Source organism: Mastigoproctus giganteus, chromosome 5 (assembly GCF_048544385.1).
Source record: "Mastigoproctus giganteus isolate SK-2022 chromosome 5, ASM4854438v1, whole genome shotgun sequence".
NCBI classification, from domain to species: domain Eukaryota; kingdom Metazoa; phylum Arthropoda; class Arachnida; order Uropygi; family Thelyphonidae; genus Mastigoproctus; species Mastigoproctus giganteus.
Window position 1 is genome coordinate 77,904,307 of NC_143579.1, and position 19,321 is coordinate 77,923,627.

Consider the following 19,321-nt stretch of genomic DNA (forward strand, 5'->3'; position numbering starts at 1 on the left):
TTTTGCATAATCAGCAAATACCCACCACCATTTCCTTAAATGCTTACCTAAAGGAAATTCTTTTTTTTTTTTGGGGGGGGGGGGGGGGGGGAGGAACTTGGTTAACTTCAATTCCTCTCTTACAAACTCACTTCACTTTCTATCACTCAGATATTGTTTTTGCTGCATGTCTTTTCTGTAGAAAAGACATGTATTTTGTTGCATGTCTTTTCTGTAGAAAAGACATGCAACAAAATGGGTTAAACAGGTTTCTATTGAAACGGGCTAGCAAAACAAACCAGTTTCAATAGAAAAAAGTGGAGATTATGAATCTGGCCTTGAAGCTAATTTTAACACTAGTGATTTATTCAACTACAATTTGTTAGTGAAAACGTTTTTTACATTTCAGTATAGTAAAAAAAAAAAAAAAAAAGCTGTTTTATCATCTAAGCATTAAATCTCAACTGTAAGAATGCTTAGCGGTATTTATTATACTGGCATCATCTACCGAGTGATACTAGAGATTTTTAATCCCTTGAGAACTGTTACAGATTTAATGTCCATCAGAAATATAGATCCCAAGTTTTGCTAAAAGTAATGATCTTGCTGCTTATATTTAGCTGTTAAGAGTTTGATTATCAGAGAGAAATAATTTATGATCTCTTGCATAATCAATTCTATTTATACAGATGGAAAATTATCCAGGGCTTAATGATATTACACTCTTCTTTTTTTCTGTATTTAATTACTAAGCACTGGATTAGCAAACATTAATTATGTTGGTTCAGTATTTAGAAAAATTCCCAAATCCTGAGTGAAGCTCAAGGAAAAATCATGTTCTTGAGCAATGATGTCAACATGCACTCAGCACATATAATACTGTATCCTTTCATTTCTGTGCCAAAATCTAGTTTGATTCTTTCTAACCACAGTAATTCTTCTTTTTTTTTTTTTTTTTACATATGCTGGACTATATCACATATGCAACACAGAGAAACTAACACTGGTACAAGATGCAAAGACATTGCCTTTCCTTGATCAAACAATGCTGGAATAATAAATGCACAGGTTGTTGCAAAAACTAGTATATAAATCCAGAAAACCATGCAGCAAACAGTGATGCAGCCGTAACTTACCATTGGCCATTTAAAATCAATTCTTTTTTGAATTCAAATATATCTGGTCATTGACTTACTAAAATAAATTATAATTAATAGAATAAACAACTATCAAAATAAGATTTTTGTGTTATTCTTTTTTTTATCATATTCAAATAATTGATATACAATTGAAATTAACCAAGAATAGTTGAGCATGTGTAAAAATTTCCTATTTTTGATTCAACAATGGGGTGCCAATGCCTATTCCTCTCTGCAGTAGACTAAGTCAACCTGAAAGTCCTGTTTACTCTCCACTTACAATTGCATTATTATTATTAATTACATTAGTGTTACTTGGCTCCTATTAAACTTTTTGGATTTTATTCACAAAAATCTCAATGTTTTCACAACTGGATTTTAATCTTATCCTACAACTACTAGGAATAATAAAAAAAAAAAAAAAAAAACCCAATGAGCTCAAAAATAAAAAATTCAGTAATTAAAAGCACATTTAATCAAAAATTCATTTCTTTAGAATAACTAAAATTCCTTTTGGCTAATTTTATTTTAATATTAGGATTTTTTTTTTTTTTGCAATAAAAGAATACACTTTATGATGTTAATACTTTTTATAATATTTATGAGAGAAAAATAAGATAATGAAATACATATTCCAATAATTCTGCATAAGCTTCATTATGACTATCCATAGCAGATAACAAGAAAGTTATCCTATAGCGCCAAAATGCAATTGAATTTTTTGTATTGTATTTTGCATATCAAACAGGAGAAAACTCTTCATTGCTCTTTACGTACTTGTAATCATAATTTCAACAGTAAACATGTCTGAGCATGATGTAATGTTTATGTCACAGTTCACTGTTTATGTTACAGTGAACTGTTACAGTGTCACAGTTCACTGTAATCATGCATCATGCAGCCTAATGCTTAAAAAATGAGATATAAACTCTGTGTCCCTTTGCAATTAATGTGTTAAGTATACTTTGCAGAAGAAATCTTTGGTTACTCTTTACAAAAAAATGGACAAAAAGACAGATATCGGTCCATATATTATATTCATGGATTTTCAAAGGTAATTTCCAGATTTATATTTGTAAAAAATATACCTCAAAACAGCGTATAATATTGTCAAACTACAGCAAAAAAAAAAAATAAAAAATAATAATAAATAAAAAAAATAATAAATAAATAATAATAATAAATAAAATATTATAATGCCCTTATTAAAAAGAAAATGCCACATGCACAATATATTATGTTATCTGCTTGCTATAATATAAATTGCATCACAGCATAATTACCATCTTACCAAAAATTTTTATACTCAGACAAACCAGTATGTGGGGTGAGATAAAAGTTCTGAGATTGGAGTGTAAAAGACACAGGTACAAAATTTTATGTGTGTTTTTCCCCTTCCCAGTGTATCCACATCCCAAAGTTCTGTATACGTATACTTATTTGTATTTAATCTGCAAAGAGCTTAATCCTTCAAAAAAAAAAAAAAAAAACCACCTCCAGCTTAGGGCTCCCACAAGCTGCTTTTAGCTCTTTGTCATCTTTAAAATGAGTTTCATGAACACGACACTTGAGGTTTCTGAACAAATATTAGTTACTTGGGGCAAGATCTGAACTGCATGGACGAGGGGTTTAGTTGTTGAAATCCAAAATCATGAATTTTAGCTTGTGCAACCCTGGCTTTGTATATGGGTGTATTATCAAGGAAAGCAAAACCTGACGACCCAATTTTCCTCATCTCCCCCCCACCTTAAATTGCAGCTTTTAACTTTGGCATAAGGATGGCATAATATTTCCCTATTATTGTGGTTTTAGGTCGAGGTAATCACTAACAACGATCCTTTTCTGTCCCAGAAAATTTAGGCCAACAGCCAAATTTTTCCAGCTGATAATTGGGTGTGAAATTTTTCTGGGACTGGAAATCCCTTGTACTTCCACTGCATGCTTGCTAATTTGGATTTACAATTATAAAAATGTAGCCAAGTTTCATCAGCAGTCACCAAATGGGATAAAAATCTATCTGGATTAACAAGAATTACTTTTAAATTCTCTTTTTATGACTCCATCTCTGATGTTTGTCATGAATGTAAATGTTTTTGAAAACCCATCTTGCATAAACTTTGGACATTCCCAAATGCTCATGTATTACATGTTTATCCCAGATTTTTCATTAAAATGCTTCCATGGGAAATGTTAAGTACTTTTTTCAAGTTCAGACACTTTAATTCTTCTGCTTTCTAAATTTTTTCTCCCCTCAACAATGGCAACTGTTTCAGAATCAATTGCTTTAGATGGGTGACCATCTTGCAACAGTAGCATAACTGGGTGATACTTCGCCAAACACTCACTCTAGTCATTCTTTCACAGATTTCTTAGAGGGCATTTCTACCCTCTTTTGTTAAAAATTTGATTACTGAATGATGACCAATTTGCTGGATATTCCTTCTTCTTTTGCCTGCCAACGTAAAAAATTAATTTCAAAACTGTTATGACACTGATATACAATTTTTTTCACGTTATTTTATGACATTAAGCTATCGAATACTTATTCTATAATTTATCATACATTTTATATACCCTGTTCTCAGAATTTTTTGACCACCCCTTGTAGATCCCTCACAATGACTTAGTCAGCAGTGTTAATATTTTTCATTTCTGAATAACCAACATAAATACACAAAATTTTCAAAAAATCAGCATAAATATTCTTACCGACAGGTTTCAAATATTTCTCTTGAAGTTTAAAAACAAAAAAATAAATTTATCTTTGAAAATCTCCAGTATACTTCTAATTCTATCCAAGGTTTGTTCAAGTATGAGGGGGGGGGTATCAAAAAGTTCGTACCCTGGCCTAGATAAAACATCAGTAGGAAGATGCCGTTTTTAATATAAGTTGCCTACATATTCAATAACTAACATGTGAAATTTCATTCCCGTAGGTGATCATACACCAGAGGCGCAGCCTGGAGTCTGAGGAAGGATGCTATGGTTGATAAAGAGTATCAAGCAGTGATAAAATTCCTGCATTTGAAGGGCAAGAAAGCTCAGGAAATTGACAAAGAAATAAAAGCTGCGTATATGCAGAATTGTCCGTCCTATGACAATGTAAAAAAGTGGAAACCGGAGTTGAAGTGCAGTCATACAAGTGTCTTTGATGAGCCAACAGAAGGAAGGCCATCAATATCCACAGAGAGTGAGTCAGTTGCAAAAGTTGAGCAGCTGGTGCTGAGTGACAGCCATGTGACAATTCATTTCATCACAAATGCAGTGGGAATTAGTTATGGGTCTGCCCACAGCATTTTACATGATCATTTGCACATGTCTAAGGTGTCTGCTGTGGATTCCAAGATTGCTGACGCCTTTGCAGAAGCATCGAATGCAATGTTCTTACCAACTGTTGGATTTGTGTAATGCAGATGTGAGAACTTTTCTGATCGGATGGTGACAAATGACGAATGCTGGGTGTACCAGAATGATCCGGAGACTAAAGACATGTCAAAGCAGTGGAAGCAACCTCCTCCCCACTATTCAATGAAGTGGAATCATGGTTTCAGGCAAAAAGTGCAGAATTATATGATCAAGACATTAAACAACTGATCCATAGATGGGAGAAATGAGTACATAGAAAAGGATTAAAGTTCCTGTGAAGTTTCACCTTTCTAGGGCTATTATTTCTACGTAAGGGTACGAACTTTTTGATACCCCCCATGCATTCGTTTTTTCTATTCATATGCAAGTTTAAAATTTAGTTTGAGACCAATAAATAATACTATTACTGCTATTATTACTACCACAAATACTGTTATTACAAATTTTACTTAGTCACATTTGTTTTGTCTATTTTTTGTTATAAAGGAAGGAGGGCAAGGATTTCTGGTCAGAGTCATACATCTTGCAAAAGAATCCATTATTACTTCTCAAGTACCCTTCATATTTTCACGTAATACAATATATTTTAATGATATTTAGAAATTTGTTCTAAAAAGATATCCTCCATAAAATGAAACAAGCAATACTAAACCTTCATATGATATTTCTTTAAAAATTTTAAGCGAACAGAATTAATGGAAGCTAGTGAAAATATTTTAGAACTATTTAAATACATAAAAGTGATACTAGCTGTCTCTAAAAGGTAGTTAATTTTAATTCAAATAAAGTTTGTTTTATACACTTATATGCATTTGACTAACTTTATTGAACATTTTAAAAAACTTTCAAACCTGAGAGCTATTTTATACTGTCAAGATTAACAAATATTGTGCAAAAAAATTCATAACACTGTGTGCAAATATACTTGTTACAAAAAAAAAAAAAAATAAATAAAAAAAAAATAACCTCAATGGAATATTGTTATAACAGTGCCAGAAGTTTCATTAATGAATATTCCTATTTTAAACCAGTAACTACCAGCATAAATTTTTGATTTTTACATCAAATTTTCAAGCAACAAATATTCATGGGAGAATGTAGTGATGGGGAGGGGGGAAAAAGAGAGAGAGAGAGAGAGAGAGAGAGAGAGAGAGAGAGAGAGAAAGAAAAAAAAAAAAAAAACCTGTTAACAATATGCTTTATATATCTATATATATATCTGAATATACTAATCTCACATTGTTCACACCTTTCTGTGGCGTCAACATATCACAGTTATTGAATGATATAATTAACAGAAATCAGAGGCATGATTTAAATGGTTAAAAAAAAAAAAAAAAAAAAAATCACTTAGCCTTAAATGATCTGCCTTGATAAGTTCAATGCACATTAAAATATTTTGTTGACACATTATTTCCAGTTTATAAGAATGGCACATTAGAATCCTGCTCTTAATCAGCCAGTTTACAAATTGATAAATTAATAACTTATAATCACCAGTTGAGCTACCTTCTAAATCAGTCTACATGCCAAGGTTATAATTCTGACTAAATTAAACACCAAGGTATTATGTACTGTGGATCATATAAAAAATGATATCACAATTAACAAACAGAGCCATAGACTGAATACATTATTGCACTACATGGCAGGAATCTGAATTGTGTGTGTGAATGCGTGGGTGTACATGTGTGTGGTCCACACTTCAGAGATTGAAATATGCAAAACTAATCCAAATACCATGCATTTTTCTTTAACATCATTTTGTTTTACAATAATATATTTAACAAATCATGGAATGTCCTTGCATTTCAGATTCATATCTGACCATTCTCACAATACAGTTTATTTTTAAAGAGTGCTATAAATTAAAGACCAAATTCATATTTTTAAATTCCAATTTTTTTGGATAAAACTGATATTCATAGATAAATTTAATAACTTACTTTAATAACTGTACATTTTAATAACTTAAGAGAGAAAAAGTTTAAAAACAAAAATCTCAGTGAATGTGCCATGATCATATTAAAACTGCATAGTCTATAAATCATATCAAGCCATTATTACCTAGATATGTATTATTCTACCAAAGTCATTATAAGTATTTCCAACTATGCTCTGCTACAGCACGCTAGCTGCTCAATGCTTCTGAGAGGAAGACGGAATGGACCACACATGTAGGAGATCTTTTCAGGTAAAACAAGGAAAAATGGGAGTTACAGCACATTCCATAAATAACAGCAATTACAAACATGAGGTAAATGACACTAAAAGCAACACATGACAAGAATGTGAGGAATGTAGCATTGATTCACTCGATTACTCACCACAATTTTAGTACCAATTATTCCCCATTTATATACCAATGATAATGTCTTTCCTAAAAAATGTGCACAAACACCACTTGTGTACATACACAAAAAACGCATATGCGCATGCACACAGAGATAAAAACACCATTATCATATGTACAAGATGTGCACATAGTGGGCAGGAAGTACCCAGTTCAAGTATGAAAGACTTCTATATATATATATCCAACCACTTTAAACAATCTGAACCTTCTCTTCTGTACAAAGCTTAGCAGCATTAGAACATAAAACTGTTTTGTTCTAATGAATATTTTCAGGCAACACTATAGGGAGCACAAGTGATAATAAGTGAGGCAATATGCAGGTATGCACACCAAGTCTCAAGCAAGGAAAGTTGCCTGTGTGTCATGGCACTATTAACTGTCAATGAAAATGCATGAACGCTCCCTCAGCTCCCAGTCCTAATAAAAACACTAAATAAAAGGTAAATCCTCATACGATAATGACACACGGAGACTTCCAGGTTTCATCCAGCTGATGAGCACCAAAATCACATAAGCACTTGAACAGGGAACTACTATAAGTATTTTGGCTAAGATGTTTAAACCAACTTGTCGTCAAGCAAAATACATAACTTTATTAGTATCACTATGTACTGTTACAGCACGGGCCATAGCTAACGGATTGCGGTCATCTCCATTTGCCGACTGCAGACTGCCATCACCACTATATATATATATATATAAAAAAAAAAAAAAGAGGAGGAAAAAAAGGAAAAGTAAATGTGAGTACTGGGAACTCAGTATATGCAAATGTATATATCAATTTAAGACATATCTAAATACATATCACCATCTACAAAAGTTACAGCTAAAAGAGTTCAAACTGGAAAATACAAGTATACAGTAGAGCGTCGATAATCCAAACCAACTGGGACTGGGGTAGTTCGGATTTTTGAACTTATCAAAAATACAAATGAAAATTTCAGTCACAATAACACTTATGTATAGGCCTTTAACGAAAATAATTACTTATTTTTTTGCTTCACCATTTTCAAACTTTGTTTCTGCTGCCAGAACTCTCACTCTTTTCAGCAAGAGTAGTTGAGTTGGACAGTATTCAATCTGTTGCTTGTACCTAGCCCTCGTGGGTAGCACAGCTGGTAGAATCACCGTCCTCCCCACCCTGGGTGTAAAAGATATGGGTTCGAGTCCTGTCAACGATGAGAGGAATTTTTATGGGCCTTTTTCACAACATGGCTGAGTTAGAAGCAGAAGGCAAAGGCAGCATGGGTTCTCCCCCCGCCCCGAAACTTGGATTTTTCATCCAGCAAACAGAAAATCTACCACAGAACACGCAATTTACAGACAGTACACAAGGAGCAATATGGCCTTAGTTGCTGATGCTCCCAGAACCCAACTACAACATCTTCGAGAAATGGGTCATTAGCTGTTCTCGTAGTTTTCTTTCTTTCTTTTTTTTGCACCATCATCTGAACCAAGTAAATTCTATAAAATTTTTTCCTTATTATTTTTAATTTCTGTTATGGTTTCCAATCTCATAAAAATCTCAATCTTCAATTTAATTGTTAAAAATTTCTGCTTCCTTTTAAACAACAAAGAAGATGACCATAACTTCATTACAGTAAAATAAAACTCTGTAAACATTTTACTCCATATCTCACTTGCATGCATCGTGTTAGTTGCAATTTCTGCACGCCGTGTTCTTTGTTATTGATTGATGCTCATCTTTTTTTACTGTTTTATATTTTAGAACAAAAAAAAAAAAAAAAAGGCACTGAACAGAAATATCAGATTACAAAGTGTTATATTCATGTATATTAATTAAGCTACGTACATACATGCAAATTTATTTTTATTTTGCTAACTAATCTGTGGATAATATTCTTCTGATTTTCATGTATCATTTAATTTTGTTAAGTGGTAAGGTAAAATGAAAGTATATTGTTATTTGGTTTTTTTTAGGAGCATTAGCAACTAAGGCCACATTGCACTGGGATATGCGATGGTCATTCCCTGACCTTTCCGCATCTTCTGTATTTGGTGGTGACGAGCTCGAACCCCGGTCTAATCAAGAAGCGTGTGCTATGCACAGCTGCTCCTTCCCACCTGGCTATGGAGGCGCCTACTAAAGTATAAATTTGTGCCTTATATCTTCATTTTTATAGCCCGTAGATAATATTCCTCCTTACTGCAATTATTTTATGGCTCGTTCGGATATTTGACGCTTTACCGTACCACTTATTGGAGTGGTTTTTGACCTTTTTTAATAACGGGCACGCTTAAGTAATTTATTTTATTTTGTGGAACCCCTACTCAATTTTCTGCCGGTTAGATCCGATTCTCTGTGTGTGTGTGTGTGTGTGTGTGTGTGTGTGTGTGCGCGTGCGTGCACACACACACACAGTAGCACCCCCGTTAATCTGGACTTGACGGGACCACACTCGGTCTGGATTAACCGGAAGCTATCTTTTCACGTACCAGTTTTTATTTAAAGTTACTAAATAACAAAATTTTAACTAAATTGGTTTTTATATTAAATTAATAAAACAATGTTTTAAAATAAAAATTATAAAAAGTAAAAGAATATGATAAGTAAACAAAATACTGTACAAAGCAATAAAGTTCTAATGTAGAACAATATATTACACAAAATTATTACAACACAAAACAAAAATATTTTCGAGAAGTATACTTGAAATTGTTGGTGGAACAGACTTCCATCCCTTGTTGTGGAAGTTGATAGCCTAAATAAATTTAAGGCTCAGCTGGACAGGTATTTTGAACGAATGGAGGGGTGAAGTGGAAGTTTTTTTTTTTTGGCTGACGCTGCATAAGCTTGCTTTCTTGCATTATATGCCTCTACTAATGCTAATAGCGCTCAATGTCAATTTTGAAACTCTCTTTCGGGCCGCACGATCTCGCAACCGCTTCAAGGTCAGAAGTTCACCAGCTGATGTGTCATCCTGTCTCTCGAAATAAATCAGTAGGTTCTCCAACATTCCAGTTGCTTCAGTGTGACTCACGACAGTTGTTTCCTCACACACTTCATCATCGGACTTGTCGTCTTCATTAGCTTGCAATGATGATGATGATAAGCATGCTTGCAGGATATCTTTCTCAGTGAGGATCTGATGTCCTAGATCATTATTACACATTATCCAAGGGGCAATGTCTTCATTTTTTATGTCTGAACAACTACCCAGACATTTAAATAACTGAACAAAATCATTATCATCTTGTCATCATCAGGATCCGAAGAAATATTCATTTCCACCTCAGATCTTTCCATTGGAACATCAGGCCAAAGATTTTTACAGCATTTGATAAGGGTAGTCTTGTCAGTTTCATCCCAAACTGCAGCAGAAAAATAAATGACTGTCTTTATGTTGACATTTTTAAGAAGGTCCATAAAGTTTGATTTTTCTTCAAGCACCTCTTGTTGTTCTAACAGTAAGATTATCAACATCTTTCTGTACCGTCGCTTCACAGCCTCTATAACTCCGTAATCCATAGGCTGTAATAGTGCAGTAACGCTGGGCGGCAAAAAATTTTACAAAGATGTTGCCAGATCACAGTTGTTCTTCTGCTGGGTGGGTTGAGCATTATCAATGAATAAAACTGCTTTTTCTTCCAGTCCTTGATCCCTTAAATATTTTTTTATTAAAGAAACAAACGAGATGAAAAACCAATCTTTAAAAAGAGCTGGGCTCATCAAAGTTAATTTTGTGATGTGTATTTCGCTGGGAAGGCATTTATGTTCACATTTTTAAGAGCATAGGGTTTAGCAGATTTTCCTATGACTAACAGTTGTAACTTTAAATTCACGGACACGTTACTGCACAAAGCTAGTATAGAGATTACAGAAACGGGTATGTATGAAACATTCTTCTAGTTTGGCTATGTGTCTGCTCAAAGCCCCTGAGGAAGTAACAGATGCATGGCCAAGAGGGAGAATGTTAATTTTCGTTTCGTCAATTTTCTTTAAATTTCTCGAATTTCTTCAAATCACTCCAATTTACATTAATTTCGATGTTTTATAATTATATATTAATATTCTTTAATATATAATTTACAATAGTTTATTAAATATGTATCTATTGTAATAATTTACAATAGATACATATTTGCGAATATGTATCTATTGTACATTAGGCTCTCCATTCCAGGGCTAGCTTATATATAACTAGTGAGTTGGTTTAGTTTATATGTACTAAACTTATAAGAAATATAAGTTTAGTACATATAAAAACTATCTTAAATTGTAAGAGGAAACCTCATACCTTTTTAGTAGGACTGCAAATCCCTCGACACTCAATCTCAAATGAATGTATTATTATATGAACCAACAGTATTAAATAAAACAAAGTAAAAATAGCTATATAATTAAAATCATCATGTATTCAATTCTCATATCACAACTAGCGCATCGAGAAGGGCCATGGAAAGTCGGTGGCCACCAACCCCCCAAAAACCAATCAATATCACATGCTATCATGAGAATTGAAAAACAACTGTCACAAAAAATCTTAAAAACACGAAATAAATATACATCAATTCACAAATAATTTAAACTTTAAAATTGTCTAAAACTTCTTTTAAGTGACCAACTTATTTGGATCGTTTCCATGTTCATAAGAAGTAAAAAGCCATTTGCGAATGATATCTCCTGTTTTATATAAACTTATCGAAACCTGCCACGAGATTATTTATATAGACCAATGTATGAATCACTGTTCATACATGCACATTAGAGTCCACGAGTCCGAAATATTATAAGGTCTGCGTATATTAATAGTCTACATTTAATCTCATTTCTAATGTTTCAACAATTAATAATTTAAAATATTCCTGCTGTGTATTAAGGACTTTCGATTCATTAAAAAGGAACACATGCCCATCATTGATCACATGAAACTCAAGCTCTGAGGCACCTGTCCTCCTGCCCTAACCGATGTCGCATGCTACTGTATCCTTATCGAAAGTGAATGTTGGGCCGAGCCAATATAAGTGGAATTGCACCCACCACAAGGAATACTGTAAACAATGTTGTGAGCCTCCATGATTGGAACTACATGAATTGCTCTATGTTTCAAGACAGCATGGAGTTTCCTCATGGGTTGTGCAATAATCTTAAATTCAGTGTTCTTAAAAACGTTAATGAATCGTCTATACCAACGCTGTAAATATGGAACTTTAATAAAATGTTTCTGATCTGCTCTATCATTTGTTGTACCTGTCTCCAATTTATATCTTCCTGTTGACTAATTTTCATGATGGTACCTAATGAATAACCCTATTTAAAAATCTTTTTGTAAGTTCCATAAGCTCATCCAATAAGGAATCCTGAGTGGAGCTGTATCTATATGTATTGTGAAACTGATTAAAAACAATGCTCCGTTTATGTGAAAGGATGATAGCTCGAACAGTGCAAAAATTTTCTGGTATTCGTCGGCTTTCTATAAATTTTAAAATGTATGTTTTCACTAACTCTGGTTAAAGTAAAATTTAGAAAATTTATGGATCTATTCTGTGGGATTTCCCTTTCTAAAGTGAACTTAAGTCTGGTATGTATGTTATTAAATGTATCCAGGACATTCTGTACTATATGTTTAATAGTAATTATTAAGATATCTACTGTAAAGAATTATATTTGGGAGACGCGGCGTTAAATATACGTGTTCGATCTTATTCAGATAAATTTCAGCAACCAATCCACTCAAGCTAAGCCCCATCGGTAAAGCGAATATATGCTTATATATTTTAGCTTAGAAATAAATATAATTGGTTTGTACAAGAAATTTAATCAAATAGAAAATTTCATTCCTAAATAGGTAAATTTAACATATTTAAACTAATTGCCTGATCATTGATAAGGTCCCATATTGCATCTAGGGCATATTCTACATGTACATTGGTGTACAGGGAAACAACATCTAAAGAGAATAATTCATCGTCTCCATTTAGCGCTTTTCCTTTTAATTGGTTATATAATATATCTGAATTCTTTAAACTTAACTTTAATAATGTTGAATGCAAAGGTTTAATAATGCTATATAGATACGTCGCAAGCGATGCAAAAGCTGTGTTTCTATAAGAGACAATGGGTCTAATTGGATATCATATTTTATGTAGTTTAACTCATCCGAAAAGAGTTGGTATCACATTAGTCCTAGCTTTAAGAGTTTTTGAAATGGCCATCAAAATATAGTCCTGCTGTTAACTTGCTATTAAATTGTTTAATTAGGTTGTCAAACACCACTTTCTCTATAACCTGGTAGGTAGAACTTGGCAGGTCAATGTAATTTATTATAAAATGCAATAAAGACTCAAAAAAATAGTATATATTAAAAATTCTTTAATACTAATGCAATGAATGAAGTTGTGACTGCATTTCTAAAAGTTCCTCATAATCTGGCTCGAACTGGGATGTACTGATTCTGCGAAGTGAAGTTAAATGCTTATCTGTCAGTATGTTTCTAATACAACTCTTTCGAAGTTTCATTGTAGAAAACACCTGTTCACATATATAGGATGAAGCAAACATAGCACTAACTTTCTGGGTGTGAGAAATCAGATTTGGGAAACTTGATTTCGACAATGACTTGTAGAACTCTAATTTTGGGACATTGAGAAACAACTGGTTGAGGTGATTGTTAGATTGCAATTCAATTAATTCCAGCTGCAAGTCCGGTCTCACTACTTCACAGTCCACATTAAAAGGCATGCTGAAAATATCCAAGTCTTTTTCAATGGCATTGAAGTCTTAAAATCTTCGTTCAAATTCAAGATGAAGTTTTCTCAGGCCATCTTCGTAGCTCTTAAGCTTGTCTTTATTTGCTGTGGCTATTGAATTTAATCTCGGGAAGTGAGACAAGTCATTCTTAGCTATCTGATTAGCAAACAGAATAAGTTGTAGTTTAAAACCTCTGAGATGGCCCCTGTCGATAAATTGATTTTTTCCTTTCATTTTGACATTCAACATGTTCGTGTGACAGAGATAATCTGTGAAAAATACAAAGCCATGCTGTATCTTCCAATATTTCACACTTCACCACTGTTTCTCATGGAAGAATTACACTATCTCGTCTTTCAGCTGCCGAACTCGCTCGAAGACACGTCCTGCACTCAGCCCCCTAACTTTCGTGTAATACAGCACATCAGAGTATTCAGATTGCATGGACTCGAGAAAATCGCAAAACTGTCCGTGAGTAAGCCCACAAGATCGAATAGTATTTACAAGCTTCACGATTACATCAAGCACAGGTTTCATATTCAAGGCAGATTTACACAGGGCATCTTGATGTACAACGCAATGTAGAAAGACAACATTATTCCCGGGGTAATTTTGATTAAAGATTCCAACAAATCCAGATATTTTACCTGTTATACTTTGTGCTCCATTGGTCGTAATATTACATATGTTTGTTATGGGTACTTTCAATGTTGAAAGCCCTGCCTGAAATTCATGAAAAATATCAGACCCTGTTGTTCCTTTTAACAACTGCATGCATGCCAATTCCTCAGTAATAGAAAAGTTTTCATCAACACCTCTTATAAATAATACTAGCTGAGCAGTATCATTTATATCAGTGCTTTCATCCATAGTAATGGAGCAGAATTTAAACTGACCAATCTTTGACTCCAACTGTGATGTCAGATTTTTATTTATGGCTTAGACTCTAGAAGTCACAGTTTTTTGGGATAAGCTTACAGTTTCAAAATCTTTTTTCTTGTCAGGACATAAAACATCACAAACTTGGAGTATACAGTGTTTAACAAACTCCCCATCAGAGAGAGCTTTATTACTTTTAGCAATATTGTATGCTACAATATAACCTGCATGTGTAGCTGCTTTCTGAGAACTATTTTTTTCTTAAAAAAATTTTGGTAACTTGATAATTTTTTTGCGAAGATTTTCGTTTCCTTTCATATTTGGACATTGCTTCGTAATTGGAATTTTTTTGTTTAGAAGTGAAGTGGTGGGAAATTTATTCTTTGATGACTGCTACGGTTTCATTACAGATGAGACAGTGGTTTATCCTTTACAACTGTGAAAAAGTACTTCCAGTTGTTGTTGTTGTTGTTATTTGGATTTTAGGAGCATTAGCAACTAAGGCCATATTGCTCCGGGATATGCGGTGGTCATTCCCTGACCTCCCCGCATCCCCCCCTATTTGGTGGTGACGGGCTCGAACCCCGGTCTAATCAAGAAGCGTGTGCTGCGCACTGCTGCTCCTTCCCACCTGGCTACGGAGGCGCCTAAGTACTTCCAGAACCATTCATCTTTGAAAACACGGCACCTGATCAATTTTACGTTTTTTAGTAGACATTTTGGGGTTGAAATATTTTACTAATATCCACAATAAAACTCACAAGCACCAACAACAATACTATTTTTAATAATTTCACCATCATGACACTAACATTCAACATTTTATGAAGTTGGAATGCGTCGGCCTGTCCGCCATCTTTCCATTCAACGGTAGGTTCCCACTTCCACGTACATTTCCAAACCGACTAATGTTATTTGATGTGGTCATGTGGACAAATATCAGCACCTCTGTTGTAGTTAATATAAACTTGTAAGCGGTATATCAAAATTCTTCTTTCAAAATCTTGTTTCTATTTTTTTTAAATTTAAATATAAAAGCAAATAAGTATATTTTAATAATTTTATACGTATTTATTAGGGCGGGTTCCATTTTTTGCACATGCAAAAAATGGAACACACCCTTAAATGAATTTTTTTAAAACATTGAAATTGAAAATTTCTATACTATTGTTTTAAAATCTGCAGCGGATCGGATAGAACCTCTAGGCAGGCCGCATCTGGCCCACGGGCCGTAGTTTGCCCATCACTGGTCTATATAATCAATTTTATTTAAGACCACAACTGTATCACTCTTGTCAGCTTTCTGTATGATAATATTGCTGTTCTGCCGTAATTTCTGGAGACCAATGCTCTCTTCTTTTAATAATCTAGGTATATACGGGTCCCTATTCTGATTAATAATTCCATTAATCTGCCGTATAAATCCTTCCCTATTTTTTGCGTTCCTTAACCCAAATCCGAATTCAGTAACTGCTTGCTTTTTAGGGAGAAGTCTGGGAGGTAAATTATAATTGAGACTCTTACTTAAAAGATTAATTTGTGGAACAGACAATTCATAAGAAAGTAAATTGATAGCAAACAGTTAAGATAGCAAATAGTTATTGAATTCGAATTTCAATTAAGGAACGCAAAAAATAGGGAAGGATTTATACAGCAGATTAATGGAATTATTAATCAGAATAGGGACCCGTAAGAGAGCATTGGTCTCCAGAAATTACGACAGAACAGCAATATTATCATACAGAAAGCTGACAAGGGGGATACGGTTGTGGTCTTTAATAAAATTTATTATATAGACAAACTTAGTAATATCATATCCGATCGTTCTACCTACCAGGTTGTAGAGAAAGTGATGTTTGACAACCTAATTAAACAATTTAATAGCAAGTTAACTGAGTACAGAAAAAAAGACTAATGCGGTACCAACTATTTTAGTATTAGTATTAGTATTAGTAACGGCCGCATGGTGCAAGAAAGCCTATGGCTTATGCTGCACCAGCCAAAAAAAAAAAAAAAATAAAAATAAAAATAAAAAATAATAAAAAAAAATATAAATCCGAACAAAACAATGATAAAAAACAAAAAAAAATAAATAATAAATAAATAATAATAATTAATAAAATAAAAAATAAATAAAAAGGAAATTAAACCTATCATCCTATGTGCTTCCCTTACCCGAAAGTACTATCCAGATGACCTTTGAATTTCCCCAAACTGTCGGCCTCTACCACCCATGAAGGCAACTTATTCCAGTAATTTATAACTCGCTGGCTAAAATAGAACTTCCTGCAATCCAATCTAAACATTTCCCCCCCGTAACTTGAATTTATGTCCCCTAGTTCTAGCATCATTTGTAATCTTGAAAATTTTGTCCTCATTCATTTTACTGATGCCTCTCAGAGCCTTAAACACCTCAATCAAATCTCCTCTAAGGTGTCTAGTTTCCAAACTCTGCAACCCACATATTCGAAGTCTTTCTTCATAAGGACGCCCTTTTGCCGATCTCACCAGGCGAGTTACCCTTCTTTGCACCCTTTCAAGAAGCTCGATGTCTTTCTTCAGGTGCGGTCTCCATACTTGAACACAGTATTCCAAGTGTGGTCTAACATAAGCCTTATATAATGGGATTATCACGTCCCTATCTCTACTTGCAAAAGTTCGATAGATCATTGATAGGACACCATGGGCCTTCCTTGCAACCTGTTTACAATGCTCAGAGAATTTCATGTCTGACCGTATCGTAATACCCAAGTCCCTTTCCTCCAGTACTGGCTTTAGTTGAACTCCACCAAGTGAATAAGTTATTTTGGGATTACTGTTTCCCAGGTGTAATACCTTACACTTTGTTGGATTAAAGCACAGCTGCCATTTTTCTGACCATTCCTGAAGTCTATCTAGGTCTCTCTGAAGAACAGGTCTCTCTGAAGTCTATCTAGGTCTCTCTGAAGAATTTTCAGACAAGTTAAACTACATAAAACAGGATATCAAATTAGACCCATTGTCTCTTACAGAAATACAGCTTTTGCATCGCTCGCGATGTATTTATATAGCATTATTAAACCTATACATTCAACAAAGTTCAGTTTAAAGAATTCGGATATGTTATTTAACCAATTAAAAGGAAAAACGCTAAATGGGGACTGAATTATTCTATTTAGATGTTTCCCTGTACACCAATGTACATGTAGAATATTCCCTAGATGCAATATGGGATCTTTTCAATGATCACGCAATTAGTTTAAATATGCTAAATTTATCTAGGAATGAAATATTCTATTTGATTACATTTCGTGTACAAACCAATTATATTTATTTCCAATGCGATATTGATTGGTTTTTAGGGGTTGGTGGCCACCGACTTTCATGGCTCTTCTCGATGCGCTAGGTGTGATATGAGAATTGAATACATAATGATTTTAATTTGATTTATTTAACATAATTCATATAATAATAATGAACCATATTATATGGTTCATATAATAATACATTCATCCGGATTGAGTGTCGAGAGAATTACAGTCCTACTCAAAAGGTATGAGGTTTCCTCTTACAATTTAAGATTAATAATAAAGACATATTGGGCTTCATTGCTCTTTCGAGTCTAATTATATAAAAACTATGCATGTATAATGGCTAATTGTCCCTATACAATAGCATTAACGTAACACATAATAACTCCATTAACACTACTTAATAATTTTGTTTATTAAGACTTCAGACACAACTCCAAAATATATAAAAAAATAAACATCAATTATAGATCACCACAAAGTTAAAAAGATACCGTACACCTTTTTATAAAGAAATAAACATATAAATTTTTTTTAAAAAAAAAAAGCTTAATAACTTAAACCCAAATTACGTGGCACCCCTGGAATGTTGTTGCAGCACCACGGTTGAAAACCACTGAATTATTGTAATGAGGTCCTTTCCCTTTATAATATACAGTTGAACCTTCCAGATATAGCAAACCATCTGAGAATCAACAAATTTAGTTCTCAGGATGGCCTTTGCTCAAGTAGTGCATCAGTTCTGGATGGAGATTTTACCTCAGATTCCATAAAAGTTTTTACTCTGCTCCCACCATTTTGAAGGGAGCACAAAGCATAAAAACACCATTATTATATGTACAAGATGTGCATGTAGTTGGCAGAAACTGTCCAGTTCCAGTATAAAGCTTAGCAGCATAAGAACATAAAACTGTTTTGTTGTAATGAATATTTTCAGGGAGACACTGTAATGTACAATACAGTTGTTTTGGAATTATGACATAGGTGGATATTGGTAGTTGGGAAGTAGCTATACGCTCGAATGTATTTGCCTTACTAAAATAAAAAGAAAGTGATCAAAAAGACTGTAATGCTTTAAAAATGCAAACAAAAGTCATGTATTGTGGAACAGGTTGTGCTGTTAAAGAAACTACACTGAGACTTTTGTTAGGGACTGTATAAAACTTTTGGCATTGCTCCATGAAGTGTGTATGGTATATTTTTGAAGGGTTGAAAATCAATGCATCAATAACTTGTTGGATGGATGTTGTTGATCATCCCAAAATGACATCATTTCAGGAGATTCTATCTTTAAAAAAAAAAAAAAAAAAAAGTTACATTTTATTTTATTTTTGCTGCACTAATGCACCATAATACTCGTCCAAATAACTCTATGTTACTTTTTTTCCACTGCAGTACTATTTGCATGGTAGGAACAAAAGTTTCCAGGACTGAATTTATTAAAAATATCTGAACGTCAAATAATATCTAAAATATCTTTATAGAAGGTTGTATTTTGGTTGCACATGCACAAAGTCCTATTTTTATCACTTCAATTTATTGATGGTAATTCTGCATGTCATATTTTTTTTTCAACTATCACCTTTTGACCAATAATTCA

The 19,321-nt window shown here is 33.5% G+C and overlaps 1 protein-coding gene across 1 annotated transcript in view; it reads right to left on the bottom strand.

Moving 5' to 3' along the window:
* Positions 1-7,150: 7,150 nt before the first annotated feature.
* The window catches only part of LOC150085511 (protein argonaute-2-like), a 444,788-nt gene continuing 432,617 nt past the window's right edge, over positions 7,151-19,321 (bottom strand). Inside the window, exon 19 of the mRNA XM_090373305.1 lies at positions 7,151-7,522. Coding sequence (XP_090229431.1) covers positions 7,414-7,522 — 109 coding nt within the window. The 3' untranslated portion in view covers positions 7,151-7,413. The remainder of the gene's footprint in view (positions 7,523-19,321) is intronic.